The 27,072-nt window shown below is 33.9% G+C and overlaps 2 protein-coding genes across 10 annotated transcripts in view; one reads left to right on the forward strand and one right to left on the reverse strand.

Annotated features, from left to right (window-relative positions):
* The window catches only part of LOC111501915 (phosphatidylinositol-3,5-bisphosphate 3-phosphatase MTMR4), a 53,823-nt gene that overhangs the window by 13,455 nt on the left and 13,296 nt on the right, over positions 1–27,072 (forward strand). For all 8 annotated transcript variants that reach the window (XR_012465217.1, XR_012465218.1, XM_074174130.1 and 5 more), the window contains exons 6-11: positions 6,599–6,786; positions 6,861–7,056; positions 7,302–7,487; positions 7,548–7,724; positions 17,638–17,870; positions 25,894–26,478. Coding sequence is in view for 6 of the 8 variants with exons in the window: in XM_074174130.1 (XP_074030231.1) it covers positions 6,599–6,786; positions 6,861–7,056; positions 7,302–7,487; positions 7,548–7,724; positions 17,638–17,870; positions 25,894–26,478 (1,565 nt within the window). In the remaining 2 variants the exon portion in view is untranslated. The remainder of the gene's footprint in view (positions 1–6,598; positions 6,787–6,860; positions 7,057–7,301; positions 7,488–7,547; positions 7,725–17,637; positions 17,871–25,893; positions 26,479–27,072) is intronic.
* Positions 11,156–17,419, reverse strand: LOC141481850 (uncharacterized). Of its 2 annotated transcripts, none has more exons than XM_074174128.1 (2): positions 17,203–17,419; positions 11,156–17,142 (listed from the first exon to the last, which is right to left on the reverse strand). In XM_074174128.1, the coding sequence occupies exon 2, from the start codon at positions 17,094–17,096 to the stop codon at positions 11,565–11,567; it is 5,532 nt and encodes a 1,843-aa protein (XP_074030229.1). In that variant the 5' UTR covers positions 17,097–17,142; positions 17,203–17,419; the 3' UTR covers positions 11,156–11,564. The 2 variants fall into 2 exon arrangements, with proteins under 2 accessions (XP_074030229.1, XP_074030230.1); XM_074174129.1 differs by lacking the exon at positions 17,203–17,419 and having other exon boundaries at positions 11,159–16,146; positions 16,595–16,709.

The raw sequence follows: 27,072 nt of genomic DNA on the forward strand, positions 1-27,072 counted from the left end.
CAAGCAGTTTCATAGATTAAGCATATCAGAGTTTTTGAAGTGTCATATAAAGTGCGGACTTAAATACTCCTCCTCCTCTTAGCTTTCAAACTGGGCAAAATATCTGAGTTGGACAAAAATTTTGTAAAAAGGAATCCTTTTTAGTACTTTTTGATAAAAAAAGCCAATGGTGTTACATCACCTGCCGCCGAGAAAGCACTATTTACTTTTTTTTTAATGATAAGCGTGTCTCGTGACATTACTTATGAAATAAATTTCATTTCTCTATACAAGAGAAATAAATTAGTAACCTCTTTTGCAATAGGTAAGTGTTAATTGAACTGAAGGGGTTATATTTTTAGGAGTGATTAATTTTTGGGAAAGAAAGTTACAACAAATGTTTGAAATACAAACTGAATAGAGAAAAGTATATTCTGTATAATTCAGTGTTAATATAGAATTATTTGTTTCGAAAGAATTTTTTTCTTTCGTGTAATTCAATGTTTATATGAAAGTAGCTGTTTCAGGAGGACTTTCTTTCAGTTTGTGTCTGAAAGTTACTGAATCTGTAATATCTTCGAAAATATTCATTTAAATTACATGCTGTGAAGGGCCATATATATTAAATGCCCAATTTGATTAGGATTAATGCTGTATTGCCTAAAATCGCTTCGTAAATAAGCCATTATTTCTCGAGGATAAAAAATTGTTATTATGGGTTATCCCTAAGAGGTAGACATATACCATACGCGGACTTTTTTGTAGATGTTTTTAAGGTGTGCACTAGTGTAGTACATTATTTCTCGTAGGGTTCCGCCAGCGTTTGCAATGTAACCGCAAAAATGTGTTTATTTATGACATCACATTAGAAACCTCTAAAATTATCAGTGTTTCTCTACTATATTATGCATGTTATATACATATAAACCTTCCTTTTGAATCACTCCATCTATTTTAAAAAACCCGCATCAAAATCTGTTGCCTAGCACAAGTTTCAGTAACTCTGTCTCCAAGTTCTTGTATTATCCCAGATTGCGTAACACAAACATTGGATTTGATATGACTCTAAAGAAAAACATCTAGAGGAGTCAAATCCGATGAACAAACAGGCCATTCCAATAGACTTTTTCTACCAATCAACATGCCTGGGCATGTCTGATTCAACTAATACCTGCCAAGCATTAAAAAATTAAAAATTTATAATAATTTAATCGTTTGCTCCAATTTCTTCAATCTGTGGGCGAATAAGGTTTGGAAGAATTTTTCTCTAGATATAATATGAGACCAACAATATGATTTTCCAATATTTCTGACTTGACCTTTATTTTTGAGTGTGACCTCCTCAAAAAGTATGTGGGTTTATGACAAATATTGCACATTTTGGCTGTTGACATTTCCGTTGAAAAAAAAGTGCATTTCTCATCAAAACAAATGCGTTTCATGCAGTTTCAATTTGCACTCAAACATTCGGACATTAACTCACAAAACTGCATCTTCATTTAATTCGTGTAATATTTTTATTTTATAGAGGTGAAACTTCTAAGATATTCGTTGACGGTGGTTGTTAGGACATCTTTCTCACAAGCACTGCTGGAGATTATTCACTACATATGCAACGATTTCTATCTGTTTCTCGTCTTAGATAGATTTTCTTCCAGCTCTTCTAACTCTAGCTACACTTCCAGTTTTATTTGAAATTTTTCAACCATTTTCCCGAGATATTTTCGACAGATTGGATTATCAAAAAATCGTGCCTTGGACACTTGATCTGTCTTATGAAAATTACAGTAGGCCTCGGTGTAAATAAGGATTACCTTTTTTCCCCTAAAGATCTGACGCGAACCATTTTCTAGAATTGAAAAAAAAAGAAATTAGGCGGATTCTCAGTATTAATAGTGACAGCTGTCAAACACAACACAATACTCTCTGTTATTAGGATAGCACGGTTTGGATTCTCATCTATGTATTCAATCACAAAAAAATCCTATATCAGATTAACGACAGAAATGTGCTTTTTTGTCAAAACACAATTTTATTATGAAAAATGGGAAATGAAACTTGCTTGTATGTATACAAGTGGTATAAAAAATAATTTCTTTCTCTTACACATTACAAACTCTGTGTAACCTGTAATAACTAACTTTGGAGTGTATTAATCATCTTTTGGTTGCAAAGTTACGAATTATAATTTCCTAGTCTCCAATTCTTACATCAATAACTTCAGCAAACTGGTTATTCAAATTCAAAAATAGTTGAGTTCGCTGTATAGATAATTGGAAAACATTTCGAATGATGAGTCATAAGACCTTGCTTTCTATTTGAAAAAAAGGGATAGCGCCCTCTCTGCGTCGAGTTATGTCACATCATTGGCTTCTGTATCAAAAAGTACTAATGATGATTCCTCTTCTTACAAATTTTGTCTGGCTTTGGATATCTTGCTCTGCCGCACTATGTTTTATGAAATTGATTGCCCCATGTCGGTTTTTATCAATTCAAGAGAAAAACAGTCCTGAATAAAAACTGATTGTTTTTTTGGACTTGCGCCCTCCTTAATTTTCTTTTGTTAATATGCACAACAATGATTTGAAAACCTTTATACAAATAACATACCATCAAAGTATTGATTAATATAATCAAAGTTCTATTGTTTTTAAAAACTAATATTTGTGTATGTCTACTGAAAGCAAATATACTTAAAGTAACCGATAAATATCGGAAAAAAAGTTGACAAGTGAATAATTCAACAGTGGGTTCAAGAGAGAAGGAACAAAATGTTGATTATTCATTATACAACTATTAGCTTATCGTTTGAATGACAAAGTAAACAATTCAATTATCTTATTGAATAACTGTCTGGACATGACCTCTCCCACTAAGTGATACTTCAAGTGTTGAGATAACAATATAGTCCACAGTTAATCAACATTGTTTCATAATCTATTTGATGGAATTGGCCGATAGTTGATGATAATCGATTACATATTCAAGAAACACTTTATTGTGAGATTTTCACTAAACAAAACGTGTTTCGCTAAATAATATCTTCTTCAGGTGTGTGTATACTAACTAAAATCTACATATTCAATGCTTCGTTCATTAGTTAACTTTAAAATAAGAAAAGAAATGGTGAAAACTCATTCAAATGAACATGTTATGAATTAAATTGCCTGAATTTATGTATCAGTTAATTACCAGTTTCCACATTTGAAAAAATATTCAGTTAAGGGGAGTTATTTGATTTTATTTGGTCATTCAATAAATGACCCGAATTGTTGAATCTATTTATTTCTAAACATTCCAAAAATTAAATTTCAAACTTTTCTGTTCTAAATGTAACACTTAGTTGTGATTGAGCTCATGTTCTTCTGCTAAAAAACACCAAATCGTTATTTTTAACACCTCGACACGTGTTTCGATCACCGAGTGATCATCTTCAAGAGGAAGATAAAACTGGAAACTTCGCGAAACTAAAGCTATTTATGCTATACAGATATATCATACAGGTAAACCATACAGGTATAACACCCTAAATTAATTTTACAATTAGCCTTATCTATTATTTTACGATATGTCCTTATGTAATGTTTTAATGTTATAGCTATATATAAAACAATTTTCAGCTATATAAAAATTAATTTAACAATATTGCCTATCTAAATATATTTACAATGTGTCCTTATGTAGTAATCAGTAAACCCAACAATATTATTTTAACAAGCTATATAGTATGCTATTTGGTATTGGTCCTCCAGGTAGAAGGTTGCTTTTATGAACAACAGAAAGGAAGGGCCCTGGGAAATCCCTTGTCCCCCTACCTGGCAGACCTGTTCATGAGCAGATTCGAAATTGAAACCAAAGAAAAGTCAAAGTATTTTCCTACGATTAGGCTAAGGTATGTGGATGATATTTTCGCGATATTCGATACCAAAAAATCGAATATTGAGGACTTTACCTTTTTAAATAATAGATGTCCATCAATAAAATTCACGTATGAGTTAGAAAATAAGGGACAACTACCATTTCTTGGCGGTTTGGTAATGAGGAGCCAATATGTAGGGTTAAAATACGATATATTTTGAAAAGAAACAAGCACGTACAGGTAGGTATATTCCTGACAGTTCACATTACTGTGGACAGCACAAACATGCTGGGTTGAATTTTTTGGTGCATCGTCTTTTGACTTTCCCTCTAACACATGATAGGTTAACAAAAGAGAAACGTGCAATACAGGAAATAGCAGCCACTAACATAATAAGGAAGAAGAAGTTTAGGTTAAGAATGAACGAAATCTCGACATTCAGAAAGGACAAAAACCAAGATAAATACATCTCAGTTCCATACCACCAATATACGAGGAACTTTGAAAATATTTTCAAGGAACTAGGTATGAAGGTGGTTTTTGAAACAAGTCATACACTACTGAGCCTTTTGGGAAGTCCAAAAGACAAACTCGAAAATTCGGAAAAGTCTGGAATTTACGAAATTGAATGTAAGGACTGCGATGCAAAATATTATGGACAGACAAAAAGATCTATTAAAGTGAGATATAAGGAACACATAGCACACTTAAAATATGGAAGACCTGAAAAATCAGCGGTCGCCCATCATATTTTGCAACAAAACCATTCCATAGACTTAAGTTCATTAAGATTAGTTAGACAAGTTAACAACAACAGGCAACTAGATGCCTATGAGAGTATAGAAATAAGTAAACATAATAATATTATGAATAACGATGACGGACCAATACCAAATAGCATACTATATAGCTTGTTAAAATAATATTGTTGGGTTTACTGATTACTACATAAGGACACAATGTAAATATATTTAGATAGGCAATATTGTGAAATTAATTTTTATATAGCTGAAAATTGTTTTATATATAGCTTTAATATTTAAACATTACATAAGGACATATTGTAAAATAGTAGATAAAGCTAATTGTAAAATTAATTTAGGGTGGTATACCTATATGGTTTACCTGTATGATATATCTGTATAGCATAAATAGCTTTAGTTTCGCGAAGTTTCCAGTTTTATCTTCCTCTTGAAGATGATCACTTGGTGATCGAAACACGTGTCGAGGTGTTAAAAATTACGATTTGGTGTTGGGAAAAAACCTCCAGTAATATTCAACTTCTATGCTCTTTAATTCTTTGGAAAACAGTTCTTCCCGTTTGGCCAATATAAAGTTTTAGGCAAGAGTTCAAGTCAGCTTATATACTCCTGATCCATATATAAGTTGACTTGTGGCTCTTGCTATCATTAACAAATCACAAATTAAAATACAAGAAATATATTTTTGGCCAATCCTAATTTTTTTTTATATCTTTTGTTGCTTTTTTTTATCTTCTCTCTAACTTTCAACATTCATTCCTGAATGGGTATCTGAGGATCCTAATATGTTGATAAGGTTGATTAGGTTAGGACTGATATTTGGAGTTGAGTGGAAGAATATGTTGGTGGAAATCTTGTCTATGAACGAAATGAACATCACCCTTTTTTTCTATTTCTTTTTTTCATAAACTTGTATATCTTATGAGGTAAATGAAGACGATTATTCTTATGGTTATTATCATCATTATCACCATTATTATCATCATTATCATCAATTGTTGTGGGGTTCAAGAAGTCAAACACCAAATTTTTCAGTAAAAACTAGAGAAACCAACTGCAGAAACTCATTCTTCCTTGAAACGTGAAATATGAGAGAAGTTGAACAAATAATATAATTTTCCATTACTCCCAGTTTTCTTTTGACAAAATCCACTCGGTTTCTAATACACTATTTCCATGGTTTCTGCCATTTATACACCATTCTTTATACGTGGAATCGCCAAATTGATCATATAATAATGTAAGTTCATTCATGGATAAATGCAGTAATATTTTAGAATACTAACCTTATTATGAATAAACTAAGGTATGAACCTTATGAAGAGAACTTGTAAGCTTAACTCAAGCTTTTATTTATAAACATTAGTTAACCAGGAATTCTCACAGTTATTCTATAATTTGTTTGAACATTTCATTATTCAGAATATTATCAAAAATGTTTCTAGAAGTTTTGTTATCCAATTTTTTCAAGATATACAATGATTTAATTTTTTATAAAATTGGTTGGTTTTATATTGAGTGCCATGTGCTGGATCATTAAGTTTGATACTTTGTTTATTTTTTTTAATTGTTCCACAATTTCAAATATTGGAAGGTTTATTATTTTTATGCAATATAATTTACCTTCAGGGGTACCATGGAACAAAAAATCGTTGTGAAATCTTCCTTGAACACCTTGTATCACTAAAAAAGTCGGCCTGTTTCCTATCGTTTTCACTGTATGATAAAATAGAACATTTATTACGCGTCTTGTTGGTTTATTCCAAGTTTTACTCACAGTTTCAGGTTTATTTTCTCTATTGCATAATCTGAATGTTATTTTTAATGAGGAACTAACTGGACGTACTCTAGTACTGTCACAATTTAGTGTTAAAATGTCCCATTGAAATATTTTTTGTGTTTTGTAACTCATTTTTTGTTGAAACTGCGATTTTTGACCTACTGAAATGTCCATGCCACTTGAGAGTGTAAAAAAAACATCAAAATCTTTTTTTTTCAGTTTCTGATTATGGATGCGAGGTCTTACACAACAGCTGTAGCAAATCGTGCAAGAGGAGGAGGTTGCGAGTGTCCAGAGTATTACCCCAATTGTGAGATTGAGTTCATGAATTTGGCCAATATACATTCCATTCGAAAAAGCTTTCACTCGCTAAGGCTGCTTTGTTCCTCTTCCGCTGATCAAGCCAAGTAAGTAAAATTGTAATTTTGAAAAATAAGATATTAGAAAAATACTGTATCGTTCTACTTAACGAATTTTTCAGTTGGTATAGTCTGCTGGAAGGTACTCGTTGGTTATCTCACATGTCAGGTTTGATGAAAGCAGCAGTGACCCTTGTTGCTGCGGTTGATAGGGACGCAAGACCTGTTCTCGTACACTGCTCGGATGGTTGGGATCGGACACCACAAATTGTCGCTCTTGCAGAACTACTACTGGACCCATTTTACCGTACAATTGATGTACGTACTTTACTAGATTTTATCCGTACATTAAAAAATTGGAACTCAAACATTAACCTGAGAAGAATTTGATTCTGTTCATAGCTATGAAGATATCCTTGACTGTTTCTCAATAGAAAGTATGAAAAAACAATTTTTCTGTAATGAAATTGAGCGCTGAAAGAAATTCACTGTTTAGTAACTAATATTGAAGAAATTAAAATGGGCTGTAAGAAATTGTAGTAGGTACATAAGTGTCTTTTCAGGGTTTTCGAATTCTTATTGAACGTGAATGGCTTGCCTTCGGACACAAGTTTGCTGACAGATGTGGTCATTCATCTGGAAGCGATGATCAAAATGAGCGATGTCCTGTATTTTTGCAATGGTTGGATTGTGTACATCAATTACTCTTACAGTTTCCATGTGCGTTTGAGTTTTCTCAAACTTATTTAGTAAGTGTAATGAATAAAAGGAAACTGAAGAAGAAATTGACGCAAACTTTTTTTTTTCAGGTAAAGTTAGTACAGCACACTTACTCTAATATTTTTGGAACGTTCCTATGTAACACACAAAGGGAGAGGGCTAAGATTGTTTATGGAAAAACTTTTTCTGTATGGGAGTTATTGAACTCTCCCCGATTCAAGAATCATCTATATTCTGCTTCTAGTACAAATACATATAACAGAAGAGTAAGTAGTGTTTCTCAAACTTTGCGAGTTTAAAGGCTTTTTTTTCAAATACTAGGTCTAGAAGAAATACTTGAGTGTAATTCTGAAGCTGTGGATAGTACTAGTTTCTCAGTTCAAGTGGTAGTTAATTAAATAATCTGAGGAATTGTAAGTCAGTACATTTTTACAATATGGCATATGAAAGTCTGTCTTGCTCCTGGTATCAATAGAATGCACATTTTCATTTCTTATGAAACAGTTACGGTTATATATAAAAACACATAATTCGAATATATCCAGGCATGGCAATGTTACTATTTCAAAATTTTAAAAATGCTTTTACAGCTTGTGACTCCTGCTATACATCTTATAATCTTTTTCCGGGCGACAAAAACATCTTTGCATGAAGAGGAAGCTCTCCAGAAAGTAATACCATACCGAAGACGCGATTTAACTTTGATACAGCATAATCAGCTGTTTCTGGTCTAAAATATTACCAAGGTTTCTCATGGAGTTCAATTTTGATATAACTGTTCCACAATGAGTTTTCCAGCTGAGAAATTCATCCAAGTGTACACCTAAAAACTTCACCGTAGAGCACGGAGAAACTTCATCCTCTTCAATTCTCAAGTTGAAACTGGCTATTTCTTTTTGTCTAGCATGGAATCTTATCAAACGTGTTTTTTGATCATTCAAATGTAGGGAATTTTCCTTGAACCAGGTATTTAACTTCTTTGGTTTGTAGATTTTGGTCTATTTTATCTGATATAACCAGTGAAGTGTCATCTGCATATAGTGCAAAATGAGCATATGTAGAGATGGATTTCATATTATTTACATATAACAAAAAAAAAAGATAGGGCCCAACACTGATCCCTGCGGGACACCAACATCAATATCCACATAATTGGATGTATATAACTTTCTCACATTACTGTTTTCATTGATGATACTGAAATATTGCTTCCGTGTTGAGACAAATGATTTCAGCCAGTTATGAGCATTTCCTTGTATGCCAATATTATGAAGTTTTATGTAAAGATTTTTGTGTTCAACAAAGTCGAATGCACTTTTTGGTATGTGCTTGAACTCTCTCAACAATTCGGTTTTCATCTTCTCAATCATCGCAAAATGCCGCCCTTTCGTGGGTCTGTTCAATCTTGGGAACAGAAATGAGTCGCGGGGGGGCAAATCTGGTGAATACGGTGGCTGAAGCATGATTACGGTGTTATTTTGGCCAAAAAATTATGAATGCAAAAGCCATGAATTGTTTTTCCACAATACCGGACGTTTTCTTCGTATTGCTTCTCGCAAGGGGAGCATAACTTCAAGATAATACTCCTTATTGACCATACAACGACTTGGCAAGAACTCTCAATGCACTATGGCACGGTAATCGATTTTGTTTTATCCACTTTTTTTTTAAGAAAGTCTCCGAATACGCAAAACATTTCTAACTTTTCTGCCTGTCACCGACATACTAAACATGCTAAACAGCTGAAACTGTGAACATATGTTCGAATCCAGTGTACCAACATCAAAAATAAATAAATCGCTAATCGAATGTACGGAGCCTGGAAAATTTGAACATCTACCTTATTTTTTGAACAGTATGTATAGCACTGCATCCATCACCTCATCACTGTTGATAATGTCTGCTGCAGTTATAGAAGAATCGCTGGTCACAAAATTGTGACTGTTACTGCCACCAAACTTGGAAAATAGCTTTGACTTTGTTTTTTCCAGCTGTGAAAGCTTACTATCTCTCATTGAAACACTTTAACTTTCAATGAGTAGGTACTTTTTTTTAAATTACCCTTTTTGAGATAAAAAATAGGGAAAAACAACAAATATAAACAAAACATTGTTTTCAATGATACTGTTGAAGTTAATATAACATGAATCCATAAAAAAATTATATCAGTGAAATACTGAAGAGTTTCAAAAGGTATGACTAAATATCTAAATCTGGAAAGTTGATCAGCAGAGAAGCCTTAGGACTAATGGTGCTGGATTTGTAATTGAAAAGTGTTTGAAAATTATCTTTGTTTGTGATTATGAAAAATTTTCAACTCCAAAATAAATCAATGGATCCTCAGATGATGAATGAAATGCAACATTTAATAAGTAGTGAGCAGCTGATAACATGAAATCACTTACTTATATGCTGAGAGAATTGCACTCATATTTTTGAAGTGATTATGTAGCTTTTGTGACAGTATATTTGGATAAATAGTTGAGCATGAGGATACCCAATTATCAAAATTGTAAAAAGGAATGCTGAATGGCCACAAGCAATAATTCTTCAGTTATATATCTTTTTTGTGAATAAGAATTGCCGAGTTTTTTATGTATCGAAATGTGATGGAACTGGTCAATACTCGATGTTTGATAACTAAAAAACTGACATTCGATACAAAAAACATAATAAATGAACACCAACATAGCTTTATATCTGGTAGATCCACGCTACGAAATTATTGCTTTATCAACACTTTCTTTTGAATAACCTAGAGGAAAAACATCAAATTGAATCTATTTATACTGATTTCTCTAAAGCCTTTGACAGGGTAAATCATGATCTTCTCATGGCTAAGCTCCTAGCATTAGGCATCAATGGTTACATATCAAAATGGAAAAAGAGTTATTTGGATAATAGAATTCAGTATGTTAAATATGCTGGTTCTATATCATTACAAATTTCTGTAACGTCTGATCGCATATAGGCCCAATACTCATTATTTTTGTAAACGATGTGTCGGATGTCATATGCCACAGCTATTATTCAATGTTTGCAGATGATGTCAAACTTCACAGGGTTGTATATAACTTTTGTGATGCAGAACTATTACAGATAGATTTAAATAACTTATCTCGTTGGTGGATGAAAACATGCTTCATTTAAATATAAATAAATGTTATCAAACAACATTTTCAAGAGCTGTGAAACCTATTGTATATCCATATAAAATCAAAAACATTAATCTAACGTTGACTAACAGCGTTCGGGACTTGGTAGTGTTGTTTGATAGCAAAGTAACCTTTAAAGGTCATATTGATCACATTTTATCTAAATCACTCAAATTATTGGCATTTTTTCAACGATCCACAGATAAATTTTCTATAAATACATTTAAAATATTGTACTGTTCTTTGGTACGCTCGGTCTTGGAAAATGATTGCGTCATATGGAGTCATCTATATCAGACAGATATATCTATGATTGAGAAAGTACAAAACAAATTTCTGAGATCATGTGCAATTAAGCTCGGATATCCGAGGTCCGACTATGAGTACTTAGACATTCTGCTTCTTCTGAATGTATCTACTTTGGAGCGTCACTGAGCTTCATAAAGTTATAAATGGTGATTGAACTGTCCATTTGTAACACAAATGATCAACTTCAATATAAATTCAAGAAGAACCAGAGTGTTGGAGTTGTTTGAAGTTCCTTACCTTTCTACTAGCTCTGGCTTAAATGAAACCATCACTAGAATGTTTAGGTTATCAAATAAGAATAGCACCTGTATTGGTTTGTTTGACTCATTCTTGTACTTTTTTAAAAATTAGGTTTAAAGCATTGACCTACTTTGAAGAAACACTGCTGATTATTGTTTATATTTACCTAGAAATGTGCACTATTAGTATATCCGCTCGAAGACCGGCACAATGTTTATCGTTTCGGAATATACTGCTATAAATAAAACGCAAACTTTTTCTTTTTTCCTTCAAAAGCGGTTTTTTATTCCTCTTGTTTACAAAAACTGTCATTCAACTATTTTTCAAAATGTCAAAACAAATACAAAGTGATTCTTATTCAAATAAAACTCAACATTCTCCCCCCTGTATTCAAACAATGAACTAGTTTTGAATACTTCCTTCTAATAACTGAATTGGACACAGCTTGGCAACAGGGCGGCGATAAATATTGTCTTGAATCTTAATATCTACGACTCTTACTCTTCCATCTTTACCAGGGTGTACGTCAACAATTTTTCCTAATGGCCAATTGTTTCTTGGTAGCTTATTATCCATGAGTATGACAATATCACCCTTTGCTACATTTTTCTTTTCTTGAAACCATTTGCATCTCTTTGTGAGTGTGGGTATGTATTCCCTTATCCAACGATTCCAGAAATGTTCTGCAAGTTGTTGTGAAAACTGCCAACGTTTTTTCAAATCGTAGTTGATTTCATTTGCATCAAAAGTTATAGGTGGCTTTGCTATGCTAGATGTACCTATGAGGAAATGATTTGGTGTAAGACTTTCGAAATCCTCTCCATCGGAAGATACATATGTCAGAGGTCTACTGTTTACTATATGTTCCACTTCTGCTAGCAAAGTTAAAAGAACTTCTTGCTTAGGTGCTTTTTCGTTCAGAATCTTTTTCAGTCCATCTTTCACCGATCGTACCATGCGCTCCCATATTCCACCCATATGTGGGCTTGCTGGTGGAATGAACTTCCAATCAATTTCCTGAGATACCATCTTCCTCTTGATCAAATCTTCGTCTAAATTTCTGATTATCTCCTTCAATTCTCGGTTTGCTGAAGTAAGATTTGAACCATTGTCGCTCCAAATTGATAAAGGCTGTCCCCTCCTAGAAATGAATCTCCTTATTGCTAAAATCGCTGAATCTGTGGTGAGAGATTCTGCGATCTCTATATGGATAGCTCTAATTGAAAGACATGTGAAGATTACTCCATATCTTTTTTCTTTTCTTCGTCCAATAGAAACTTCCATGGGTCCAAAATAATCCATTCCAGTATAGGTGAATGCTCTAGGTGGTTTCTGCAGTCGTTGCTCTGGAAGTTGTCCCATTGCAGGAACCTGAGGTTTTGTTCTTCTTATGCTACAGAAATTGCAAAACCTTATTGTTTTAGTTACCAGTTTTCTGGCCTGCAGTATCCAAAATCTTTGCCTTATTTCATTTAGAGTTTGTTGTAGACCTGCATGATTATTTTTTGAATGATAAAATTGAACAAGTAATCTAGTGAATGTGTGTTTATTGTCTAGTATGATTGGCCTCTTTGCTTGAGGAGAGAGCTCTGTAGAGTTATCTGTTCTTCCTCCCAAACAAATAATATCATCTTCCATATATGGTGACAATTGATAAAGTTTGCTTGATTTTTGTATAGGTCTATTTTTCATCAGAAGATGGTATTCTTGTGAAAAACAATCCTCTTGCACTTTCCTATTCCAAATTCTTTCTGCTCTCTTCAATTCTTCAATTGTCAATTCTTGTTTTTGGAGATTTTTGCCAAGTTGTTTGATATTATGTTGAAATCTGAAAACATAGGCTGTGCTTCTTATCAATTTCATGTAGTCAGAAAATCTTGTGATGTCTGGTAAATATTCAATTCTATGTGAAACTGTCAATAATATGAATTCATGTTTAAGTTCGAAGGTTTCTGGATTTTCTTGAATTTCTTCGTCCTTGTCTATTCTTTTTTGTTCCATTGGCCAAAATTCTTGTTTATTGTATAAAAATTCCGGACCTTGAAACCACTGACTGTTTTCTTGTAGATTTATGTCTTTTGTATCTCGAGTAGCTTCATCTGCTATATTCAGATTGGAAGGAATCCAATGCCAGTCAGGAATTTTCGTGTTCTCCTGAATCTCGCCCACTCGATACGTTATAAAAGTTTTGAACATTCTTGGTTCTGATCTCAACCAACACAAAACCGTTTTCGAGTCTGTCCAAAAGTGTGTTTGATTCACTTCGAATGAATGTTCTTTCCTTATTGTCATTGCCAATCTGGAACCCATTACAGCGGCTTGAAGTTCCAAACGTGGAATTGTTATTGGCTTTAGAGGTGCTACTTGCGTCCTTGCCATCACCAAAGAGACATGAATGTTTTCGTTCTTCTCAAATCTGAAATAACCTACTGCCGAAAACGCTTGCTCACTCGCGTCACAGAAGATGTGAAGCTGTAAATTAAAATCATAAATGAAGTTCAATGCATAACACCTAGGTATCTTGAGATCTTCAATTTTTGAAAATACATCAATCCATTTCTCCCATTTAATATTCTGATTATGAGTTATCTCATCATCCCAACCTATGCCACTCCTCCATATATCCTGTAAAAGAATTTTTGCTCTAATGACATAGTGTGCGAGGAGTCCTAGAGGATCATAAAGAGACATCACTATTTTGAGGATCTGCCTCTTTGTTGGATTTTTTCCTTTCGAAATTATTTTTTTCATTTTTGAAGAATTCAAAGAAAACGCCAAATGATCGGATGATGGAATCCATTTCAAACCGAGAATTCTCTGCGACAAATTGTTTCTCTCTTGCAGAAGTTTTTCATCACCCCTAAGTTCTTCTGGAATATGTCTATAAACTTCTTTCGAATTGCATACCCAACCTCTCAGTTCAAATCCTCCTTGTCTGTGGATGAAAATGACTTCCTTTATGAGGCGAATAGCTTCTTCCTCTGTGTACACACTGTCCAGATAATCATCCATATAATGCCTATTTATTATTCCATTTACAGCTTGAGGATACTTATTCTGGAACTCTAAAGCATTTCGATTTTTAATATATTGTGCCGAAAAAGGCGAGCCCACAGAACCAAAAATTAGCACCTTCATTTCATAGGTGCTAGGTTCTTCATTGGAATTATTTCTCCAGAGAAATCGTTGTCCAGCACGATCTTCTTTTCTGATAACTATTCTGTGGAACATATCTCGAATATCTGCTGAGAAAGCTACATCTTTCTCTCTGTATTTGAAAATAACTCCAACAAGAGAATTCAATAAATCAGGTCCTCTCAATAAAAAATCATTCAAACATTTTCCTTCCACCTTGGCAGCCGCATCAAAGACGAACCTCAATTTGCCGGGTTTATTTTCATTTACGACTCCAAAATGTGGCAAATACCATACCTTACTTGATTCTTCATTTCCTTCTATCACTTTCTCTGCATAGTCTTTCTCTAAATATTCTTCTATTTTCTGTTTGTAGGTCATAGCGAATTCCAAATCTTTAGTCATTCTTCTTTCAAGATACTGAAGTCTTTGAAGAGCTTTATACTTACTTTCTGGTAAAGTTGAACTATCATCTCTCCATAACAAACCAGTTTCCCAACGGTCTCCATCCCCTGTTCTTCTTGAAACTGATTCTATTATTTGAACTGCTTTTTTGTCTTCCGAATTCATTGATCTATCTTCAGAAATTTTGACGCCAAATGACTCCGTGGAAAAATAATTCTTGATTTCTTCATGTAATTTTTTATCACAGTTCATCTGATTATGGAAAATATGAAGAACAGTATTGCTATCTTGTCTACCTCTGAATTCTCTCAAATTTCCATGTGCTATCCATCCCAATTTAGTTTTTGATAACGCTGGCGAGTTCTTAGGACCTTCAATTACTTCTCGACTAGTGATTAGATCCCAGTTATCTTGTCCTATCAACAATTGCGGTTTTGCTTGAGCCATACTAGCAAAATCTATATATTCCAGATGGCTCCATTTTTCTTTCAGTCTTTTTCCATCAACCGTTTGCCTAGGAAGATCCATGTCTTTCACTGTATATGCATTTTCCATCTGATAAAATGTGGTCCTATTTTTGTCAGCTATTTCAAAACTTACTTTTTTTGAAAATAATCTCTTGCAAGTGTCTTCGTGGGTCCACTTCAAACCTAACTCTGTTTCTTCGCCAACGAGGTTCATCTTGTCTGCTAAATCTTGATCAAGAAGAGTTACCGTTGAAGCTTCGTCAAATAATGCATAAATTTCAAGTTCATTCTGAGAAGATCTTATTATAACCGGAGCGATTTTCAATAAAATTTCTGTACTGAATGATTTTGTGGTATGAGCAACTATTTCTAGACTAACAGTATCATTTTTCTCCTTATTTTTATCAAATGCGTCATTATGAAGACTTTTATGATGTATTTTTTCACAGTTGTTTACCCCACATTTCTTTTTGTTACGACAAAATTTTATTTTGTGAGATGTTCCCAAACAAGAAAAACATATACCATTACTTTTTACGAAATCCCATTTTTCGTCTATCGAGAGATCCGAAAAAGTTTTGCATTTATCTATTATATGTTTCTCTTCACACATGATACATTTGCGAACTGAAGTACTCTTCTCTTGAGAAGTAACAAGAGTTGTTTTGAATCTCTCTTTATGAGACGGATTTTGAGAGAACTTACCAGACACCTGATTTGTAGAAGGCTTACCCACATTCATAGATTGAGCGTAGCTTGCTGCTTCCGACTTTCTCCACAGCCACTTTTTAAATTCTTGTAAAGTGCTCTTACCATTCTTCTCAAGTACTTTTTCACCCCATGAAAGCTGCATGTTGTAGGGTAACTTTTGTAAAATTTCCTCCAGAATTTGAGGGCAATCCAAATAGTTTTGCATGTTCATGGTTTCTAGGGTAACCACCAGATTTGATACATCTTCCGCAAAATGTGTTAGAGACCTGAAATCATTATTTTTCATTATAGGAAAATTCTTGGCTTTATTGACCAGACTTTTCACAATCAAATCTGCTCGACCGTATCTGCTAATCAAAATGTCGATAATCGGTTTGATTGATGAAATAGATAACAACAATCCCTCCACTGATCGTCTAGCATCCCCTTTCAAAGCTTTCCTCAACCTACACATATTTTCTTCATCTGTTAAACCCAATAAGTTAGTTGTTGAAAGGAATTGTTGATAAAAACTTGGCCATTCAATAGTTTCTCCAGAAAAAATTGGTAAATCTTTGTCAATTGATTGTCTCGCCAACAACTGCCTAATTTCTGCACCTGAAGCTTCTTCATTTTTTCTATAATGTGTATGTCTTGCCCCTGTATTATTTTCGAACGAAGCCCTTGTACTATTATGAGTATTGTCAATTTGACTTTTGTGGAACGACCTCTTACCTGTCATATTCTTGACGTCCGTATTTTGCAACCAATTACGCACTTTCACTTCAGAATCAACAGAAGAAATCTCGTCATCTTTTGAATTATGTGAATTTCTGAACGAAATGTTGTCACGTTCCGAACGGTATGTATTACTTACTCCCAAATCAAATTTCTCACTTAGTCTAGCTTTTTCTAATGCCAACCTATTTTCAATCATTTGCTTTTCCATTTCGAACTGCTTAGACAACAATATAGCCATTTTTTCGTCAGCTTTTACCTGGACTTCCATGAGTTTTCTCATATAAATACTTGCATTGGATCTCACAGATAAAGATACTGAAGCCGATTTAGACTGTGCACCATCATTTCTACTGCTTCTACTGGACGAGACTACAGATAACTTGTCTTCTGTGGCATCGCGTTCAGCATTGTCAACTTTTCTAACTTCGCTGATGGTGGTGACATCCTTTTTATGACTCTCGCTTTTTGCTTTGGCAGTCTTGCTACGTGTTTCCATTTTGCCGTTCTCTAGGCTGAAGGACCAGCACAATGTTTATATTTACCTAGAAATGTGCACTATTAGTATATCCGGCTCGAAGGACCAGCACAATGTTTATATTTACCTAGAAATGTGCACTATTAGTATATCCGCTCGAAGACCGGCACAATGTTTATCGTTTCGGAATATACTGCTATAAATAAAACGCAAACTTTTTCTTTTTTCCTTCAAAAGCGGTTTTTTATTCCTCTTGTTTACAAAAACTGTCATTCAACTATTTTTCAAAATGTCAAAACAAATACAAAGTGATTCTTATTCAAATAAAACTCAACAATTATTATTATTAATAATTAATTGATACATATTTGTTTTTTTTTGGTATTCTACATTATTATTCAATTTTTTATTTTTTCAATCACACTATGTATGTGTTCATTGTATAATGGCAAGTCCGTAAATAAATAAATATGTACTGAATTTAGATGTTTCGTAATTCTCGTATAGTTTTTGTGTGATCAGTTGTATTCCATAAAACATTCTGAATATACTTTGTTATCAGGTATTATGGCCTCAGTGCAACATTAGAGACTTGCAGTTATGGTCAGAAGTTTATCTCGGATCTTTTGAAGATAATCTATCTCCTGGAGAGAGTTCCAGAATCTGTCCAGACACAAGAGAGTCGTCACCTAGTTACATGACAAAAACCCGATCTTATGGAGACCTTATGAACGATGGCGAAATGTTTGTATATCAGTACCGGCGTTCTAGTGATCCAAGCATCAAGTGCGATTTGTAAGTAATTCTGACAAAGTATTATTACTAGCGTCCGAATATTGATTTTGGTTGTTTTTCGTGGGTGTATTCAACTTGAATAATTCAGTTTGAATTAGACAATACTTTCTCAAAATGACACACTTGTGCAGAGATAATCTGAAGAATCGTATAGGCATGACATGCCAAATTATTGACTTTAAAGTTAATTAAATATTATCTATGATGGCTTTGAAAAACTCGAGAAGAAGCTTTGTGATTCTTCAATTCAAAATGAAACGGATAGCAGTTTAGCCATATATCGGATATTCGGCCAACCTCATAGCCGGATAATAATAATAATAATAATAATATGCTTTATTACCCAAAGAACATTAGGTCTCATTGACAAAGCTGCAAAATTTCATCATCATACATACATACACACATACAGGGCTTTTCATGATGGGCGTTAATTAGCCGTTTCTGACAAACTATTTAACGGATCAACCTGAAAATTTCACAGTATGCATAAATCAATATGACCTACACGCCTAAAATATTTCAGACGAAGCGGCGTTGTCGCTTCTACTATAAAGTAGCGGCTTCTTTGATTTCTCAAATGGAACACCCCGTATATAATATATTATGATTTATTATCACTTTGTCAACAAATTCATATGCTATTTTCCTATACCTATCTATTACCGTTTAGAAGATATAAATTAATTTCGATATTTTTTTTACCATACATGAACTTTTATAAATGCTGATAATCTTGAACTCTCTTGCACTAAAACGATCAAATTTGAAATGGAGTGGAGTGATACTATGAGGATCTTCACTCCGAGTCATATTTTCATTTGCCTCATACAGGGTCTTCAAAAAATGCAGATACTTTGATGTCATGAAAAAATGAGTGGAACTCATTTTTTTTAAAATGGAACACCCTGTATATTTCAACATTTTTGAGCTCTACATCCAATTTTAGATTAACTTTGTTCAGATAATACTATTTCTATTTTGAACCGTTTTCGAGATAAACTGTTTCAAACGGAAACTGACGTGGTTTTCTTGCTCGTTTTTTTGAATTCATCACTTATTTTGGATATTCAACTTTTTTTTTATACTTAGTAATATTTCTTTTTGATCATTTTTAACTGTCTCAGATCAGTCAATTCGAAATTGGTATGTACCTACCTTAGAAAAAGTTACAATTTGTATACATTGAGGTATTGGTCTCTAACGTACAACAGTACACATTAATATTTTTTAATAGTGTGCTTTGGAAAAATAAATAAACCAATTATTTAACGTCAGACTTTCGTTGGTGGTTTTGACTGATTGTGATAGCTACCAATTATAATAGAATAATGTCAAGATTAGGTTACATTAATGAAGATTTCTTGAATTTATTAATAATTTATGGTGAGTGCAATAGAATTGCAAGTAGAACATGCCGAGTATTTCATGAAAGATATCCACAACTTCCAAAGCCGAATAATAATGTGATAAATCTACTTCTAAAAAACTGTAGGTTGAATGGAACCTTCCGTCCAAAAATCATTCGTAAGAAGACTAAAGTGGATGATGATGACAATGGTATAACAGTTTTGGGATACTTTCATGTATTTCCAAATGCTTCTCTGCACGAGGCTGAAAGGGAGATAAGTATACCCTACGTGACAATTTGTCGAATTCTTAATAAGCATAAATGGCATCCCTATAAGTTCTACTGTGTCCAACATTTGAAAGAGACTGATTTACCTTGTAGAGTGGAATTCTTTGAATGGTTACTTGTCAAGACTCAAGAGGATGAACATTTCCTTGACAATATCATATGGACAGATGAGGCCAAGTTCACAAAAAATGGAGTTTTCAATAGACACAACAGTCATTTTTGGGCGCCAGAAAATCCCCATGTTGTCCGACAAAGGGGTTTTCAAGAAAGATGGCAATTCAATGTATTTTGTGCCATACAGAATGAGTCAATTTTTTATATCGAGTTTTATGATGATAATTTGAATGCATCAAAATATGAAGATTTACTGAGGAATGGAATTCAAATGATTTTTAATAATAGACCAGGAAGAGAACGTGTATGGTACCAAATGGATGGTGCTCCACCCCATAATTCTCAATCAGTCAGCAAAGCTTTAACCGAAATCTTCGAAGACAGATGGATTGGTAATAATGGACCTTTTCGTTGGCCTCCTAGAACACTGGATGGCAATCCATTAGATTATTTCGTGTGGGGTTTCATTAAAAATATGGTTTACTCTACTCCAATAACAACAATGGAAGATATGAAATCGAGAGTTACAACTGCTTTCAATAGTTTGACTCCAGACTTGATCAGAAGCGCTACACATGACAATCTTTTGAAGAGATTACATGTTTTTTTGAGTAGAGGTGGAGATGTCTTTGAACATATTCTGAAATACACTGACGATTAAATTAACTCATTAATTTATGGGTTTATTATTTTCAGTTCGTGTTTCAGTGTTAATAAAAGTATTGTTTGAAGAGAAGTTTCATTCGATGGTTGAGGAGTATTTTAATAATCATCTTTTCATTGTATTATCTGTGACTAATTGAGAAACATCAAACGAAATCTGTTTTACAAAAATGAGTGATGAACAAGGAAACCATGTCAATTTCCGTTTGAAACAGTTTATCTCTAAAACGGTTCAAAATAGAAATAGTATTATCTGAACAGAGTTAATCTAGATGTAGATGTAGAGCTTAAAAATGTTGAAATATACAGGGTGTTCCATTTGAAAAAATTGAGTTCCACTCATTTTTTCATGAGATCAAATTATCTGCATTTTTTGAAGACCCTGTATGAGGCAAATTTCAAATTTGATCGTTTTAGTGCAAGACAGTTAAAGATTATCAGCATTTATGAAAGTTCATGTTTGGTAAAAAAATATCGAAATTAATTTATATCTTCTAAACGGTAATAGATAGGTATAGGGAAATAGTATATGAATTTGTTGACAAAATGATAATGAATCATAATATGGTATTATATACATGGTGTTCCATTTGAAAAATCAAAGAAGCCGCTACTTTATAGTAGAAGCGACAACGCCGCTTCGTCTAAAATATTTTAGGCATGTAGGTCATATTGACTTATGCATACTGTGGAATTTTCAGGTTGATCCGTTGAATAGTTTGCCAGAAACAGCTAATTAACGCTCATCATGAAAAGCCCTGTATACATATCTATACACACATATACATATATAGGGTACAAATAATATTAAAATAGTCAAACACATATAAAATTGATTAAAGATATACAATAAAAAATTAAAAAAAAAAATCCAATGTTCAAATGCAGTATACCATACTTTGTTTAATAAAAAATACAGATGACGAAATAAATTAGAGAAAGCTGTCCTCATAGAACTCTTTTGAACTATAATAGGGTATGCCACATAATAAGTACTGAAACACAACGGTAAGGGTTTATCCTAAGCTAAGCGGTGCTAACGGTAGGCAGGAAACGCAATCAACCACGATTAATGTAGAAAGCGGGTATAAAAAGCTATGTGCAATTCACCTCAAAATAAATTGTCCCTCGCCTACTCGAGCTTATTCTTTAACCCCGTACAAATATACGACTTATAAATGACGCTTCTGATTCCGCACTAGCGATCCCGAAGTTTCGAGAGCGACGACGATAGCTGACAATGTAGTAGTAGTAGTAGTAGTAGTAGTTTATTTGACCAGATTATGTAGTTTATACATTTATGGCAAGTCACAGTAAATTCACAGTCATATTAGTCAAATCAAAATTAAAAAATATATAAAAATATAATTAAAAGAACAATTAACGTCTAGTAACAGATTATCAATATATAGTATAAGATTTAAAATTTAGACATGAGCAATATATTTTAAAATACAATAAAAGATCATGGTTAACCATACTTATGATAGCTCATAAGGCTTAAAGTACCTAACTGAGTCCATATACTCATCGGTACTGTAAAAGCAATTTTCTAGTAGGTAATTTTTTAGGACTAATTTAAATTTTTTGAATTCCAATATTTTGATAGAGTGGTGGAGAATGTTATATAGATTCAGATTTAGGGAGTTTCTGCGGCTTACAGATAACCTGTGATAACGAGTATTTAGTAAGTCAGCTGATCTGGTATTGTGGTTATGGATGTCGGAGTTTTTTAGTAAAGTATCTTTATTGCGATGTATTTCTAGCAGAACAGTATAAATATATAAAGTAGGCAGAGGCATAATACCCAGACGAATAAAAAATTGATGGCAGTGGTCTCTGTATCCCAGGTTAGCCAAGATGCGTATGGCTTTTTTCTGGCATCTGAAAGCAGCAATTGCGTTAGTAGAGTTTCCCCAAAGGAGAATACCGTACGAAAGTACAGAATGAAAAAGGGAAAAGTAAGATATTCTCATAATATAAGGGTTCGTTACATGTTTTAACCTTCTCAGAACGAAGAGAGCACAAGATAATTTGCGAACAGCAAGGTCAAGATGATTTCTCCAGCTTAATTTGTCATCAATCGTAATGCCTAAAAACGATACATTTGCCCCCTCACGATAATTAGTGTTTGTGGAGACAATCAAATTTTGGGTTTTTCTTTCATTCAATTTGAGTTTATTCTTCGTGAACCAAAGCTTAGCTGAGTTTTGTACTGTGATGACAGAGTCTTTCAAGTTAGTGTAAGACTTGCTTGAGCAAATAATTGTTGTGTCGTCAGCGAATAGAAAACATTTAGTAGGTGCAATGGCGTGGCATAAGTCATTTATATACACAATAAATAAGAAAGGTCCCAAGATTGAACCTTGAGGGACGCCATGCTCGATTTTTTTCAAATCAGATTTTACATTGTTCAGCTCAACACACTGAAATCTGTTTGTAAGATATGAACGAAAAGGATAGTCCAAGTGGCGATTACGACAAAGGGCTGGAAATGCGGAGAGCAGTTTCGAACGGATGATCCAAGTGGCGAACACCACAAAGGATCGTAAAACGTAAGAGTAGACGCGTGAAGAAAACGTAGTCCGAGTGGCGAATACCGAAGGATCTGAAAACGTAAGAGTCGCGTGGTGATACTAGTAAATGGCTAAACCTACTCCTGTCGCGAGTTCAGATGGTGGCGGACAGGTACTTACCATACTTATTACCTACGTCCGTGTCTTACCTTGTATGATTCGGAATTACCCTCTGTCGGCCCGTTCGGTAGAGACTGCAGTCGGCTTGGTTACCCTCGCTTCCTCTGAATCCTGGCCTCGGTTGGTTTCGGCTGGTTTCTCTGATGCTGGCTTGATTTGGTGGCTGGGGTGGACAGTCGGACTAGACTGCCCTACCGCCCATTTTCGCTGTCCCGCGAATTCTTGAACCATCAACTTCATACAGTAATAAATTAGTTTAACATAAAATAACACTAGTTTACAGCCAATTTACGACTGTAATGCCAAAGGCAGTTCTTTGTTAATTTTTGGTCCCTAAATGCGAAAATAATAGTAAATTTCTTGACACGTAAGATTTTTGAGTTATGATTTTTTTCACAAAAATTTAATGAACACCACATTCCAAATTTGCTTTTCCCCTAAGTTGATGAATTTTTTTAAAATCTGGCAACACAGCGGCTCTGCCCAATATTCGAAACTGCTTCCACTGTATATGAGACTCGTAACGCCGCTTCTCGAACTTCGTATACTCGAAGTTTCCAGAAAATACCAGAAATATGAAACCGCTATTGAAGTAGCAGGTTGACAATGGGATCATCAATATTGGTTTAACGCGAGTAGTGGTGAGTTTGTATTAGAGAAGTGAGGTGAGCAAACACGCGAATATTAAGAGTATTATATTAGTGTTATCTTTGTGAATAAAATAAGTTGACTCCTGTAAACGCAGTATCACATATTTGCTCAACATACGCTACAGTACAAAAATGTCCAAAGTACAGAAACGTTGCTGCGTTAATCCCGCAGATAGTTTTTGCTATATATGTGGTCAGTTTACTCCTAAATCGCAGAAACGGCCAATCAATCAAATGACCAAAGTAGCTTACCATAAGTATTTTGGATGTATTGTTGGTGATCAAGATCAGGATTGGGCTCCTCAAGTATGTTGCCAAACCTGTGCAGCAAATCTAAGTAACTAGTTAAATGGGAAACGCTCATCTATGCTTTTTGCAGTTCCAATGATTTGGCGAGAAACAACAAATCATTACAAAGACTGATACTTTTGCATGACAAACGTGTCTGGTTTTTCAAAAAAGAGCAAACACAAAATTCTATATCCGGATAATCCTTCTGCAAGAAGGCCGGTTCTTCATGGAGAAAGTTTACCAGTTGCAACACCATCTGCAAATTGGGAGGAAGATCTGGAAATGTATGATGACCAAGCAGGTTCCCATGATGTACCAGAAAAAGACGGTCCTATTTTCCCATTTAATCGAACAACCTGAATTAAATGACCTAGTTCTGACCTCTACTTGTCCAAAGAGAATGCAGAACTATTAGGGTCTAGATTACAACAACGGAATTAACTAGCCCCTAAAACCAAAGTAACAATATTTAGGAACCGTAACAATGAGCTATCCTCGTTTTTTACTATGCAGGATGAAATGTGTGTTTGTGTAAATCCAAATGGTGTGATGGAAAAATTAGGATTTGCACATAACCCGGACGAATGACGTTTATTTATAGATTCGTCTAAAACAAGTTTAAAAGCCATTCATGCAGGAAACACACGAAAGTATGTCACTTATTCTAAATTATAATACGTATAAGTGGCAAATATGTGGTGACCTAAAAGTCATAGGAGTATTACTAGGTCTTCAGGGCGAATTTACGAAGTTTTGCTGTTTTCTTTGTCTTTGGAACAGTAGGGCAACATAGAGCCATTATCAAGTAAAAGAATGGCCTCCGAGAGATAAATATATTCCAGGTCAAGCTAACGTGAAGAATATACTTCTTGTTAGTCCCAAAAACGTTTTGTTATCTCCATTACACATTAAACTGGAGTTAATGTAAAATTTTGTAAAAGCATTCGACAAAGAAGGTGATGCGTTTTAATATCTTAAACATGTTTTTCCAAAATTAAGTGATGCAAAGCTCAAGGAAGGTATATTTGTTGGACCACAAATTAGAGAACTACTAAGTGATCAACAGTTTGATAAAAAATTGAATAATATTGAATTAGCTGCGTGGAGTTCTTTCAAAAAAATTGTTTCGGAGTTTTTAGGGAACAAGAAAGTAGAAAATTACGAAACATTTGTAGAAGAACTACTTGAAAACTACTGCAGAATGGGATGTCGCATGTCTCTCAAAATCCATTTCTTGCACTCCCATTTGAATTTATTCCCAGAAAATTTGGGTGCTGTCAGTGATGAACAAGGGGAAAGGTTCCACCGAGACATACTGACAATAGAGCAACGTTACCAAGGCAGATGGGATGCAGCAATGATAGGGGATTTATTGTTGGTTTCTTATGAGGGAAAATGATGAAACATATAAATAAGAGTCAACATTTGCAAAAAGGTTATGCACAAAGGACTTCATTTGAATGTTTTTTCTTGTGTATTGTAAATAAAGTCGGTTATCTTCAAAACATATTCTTTTTTTCTTGTTTTGATCTTATATTTCCGTATAATATGTGAAAATTTTGGTATAAAATGAAAAATAACTGTTTTTCAAAATCTTTACGTGATGGAAAATTTTCGATGTTGAAGTCGCAGACAGGATGCTTTAAACTACTCTGTATAGCCATTATAATATTAGTAGCAATTTTTTTTCTTATTTGTTGACTAGTGTAATTAATCCATTAAGACACTTAATATTCAGTAAATTCAACACTCTCCTTTAGAGATCAGTTGTTTGAGGGGCTGAATTACCCCTGAACATCAAATTGTATTCCATAATTTTGTAAGTTCATAAACTCGTTAAGAAGAGTTCTGAAATAGTATATAATCATATATTGAAAGACTATAAGTTGTGGTAGTAGCAATTTGTATTGAGGTTTGAGATGTTTTGAAAATTCACAGAGAATTTCAAATTATGTAAAATATTTTTTCAGAAAGACGAATGTTTTAGACCAGGATTCTTCATCCAAACAAAATGTATTACCTAAAAATGCCTTCAATGGTCATGGTAACCACCAAGATGCCGATCAACCAACTTGTTTTTTCCCCTATCTGGACGAAGTCGATTGCAACCAAGACTGTATGTTCAAAGAAGACTTGCGTTCTCCATCTGAGGATCGAAATGGAGAACTGGAACAGACACAATTCGGTGAACTTGAACGTACTCAGTTTGGCGAACCACCACCTCCAAAAGCGACTGATGCCAGTGACTCCAAATTAACGAATGTCGTAGACTGCGACAAATCTAATTTTTTAGTGAAAAATGTGATAAATAGTGAAATCGGCGAGATTTCTTGTGATGTGTTTTCAACTGAAAATAACGAGAAGACTATACAAAACGGAGACATAAATCATAATGGAAACGGAGTGAATGGAGGGAATAGTGCGGAAGAGAGACAAGAGAAGATGATCGGTGATACGAAAATGACTTCTGCGGAGATTGTTGGGAATTTTTTAGATATGGAGAGATCGAACGGGACTAGTACTGATACAGTAGTGGGGGATGAACTTGTTTGCGGGTAAGTGATTATTACAAAATAGTGTTTGTTGAAAGACATTTATTTTGTAGAGGACTCAATACTTCTTACTATTTTTTTGGGTTACTGAACAATTGGGCAGATTCTCTATTGATTCGTCAATTTCTCTATTGATTTAGCTTTGTTTATTTTTTCAGATTGTGGAAGGTTATATACCTAAAAAAACAGTAAGAAATACAAAATAGTCATAGTAGAAGTATCATGAATGACCAAGGAAACAGCAAAACTCAGACCCAAGCAATTTTTGAACTCTTTAATATAATCCTTCAATCAAATGTCATAATTAGAAGGTGAATATAGTTGAAATATATATATATATATATATATATATATATATATATATATATATATATATATATATATACATAATGATTAATGTTCCGCCGAGGTGCATTATGACATGCTAAAGGTTGCCCCTTTTCTCTCATGCAGACCTACGATTTTGTAGGTATATGTGGCAGATACCCAATGGAAAAACAACAACTAACCCAGCTAATGCCGCTCAGAAAGTTGAAGTAAAACCATCAGGCATCTGTGCAATGCCTTCGACTTGGAAGATTTTTCGCAAGTTATTTC

This window comes from Leptinotarsa decemlineata, unplaced genomic scaffold (genome assembly GCF_025532065.1).
Source record: "Leptinotarsa decemlineata unplaced genomic scaffold, Ldec_3_MD MMD2_tig00000505_RagTag_RagTag, whole genome shotgun sequence".
Classification (NCBI taxonomy): Eukaryota; Metazoa; Arthropoda; class Insecta; order Coleoptera; family Chrysomelidae; genus Leptinotarsa; species Leptinotarsa decemlineata.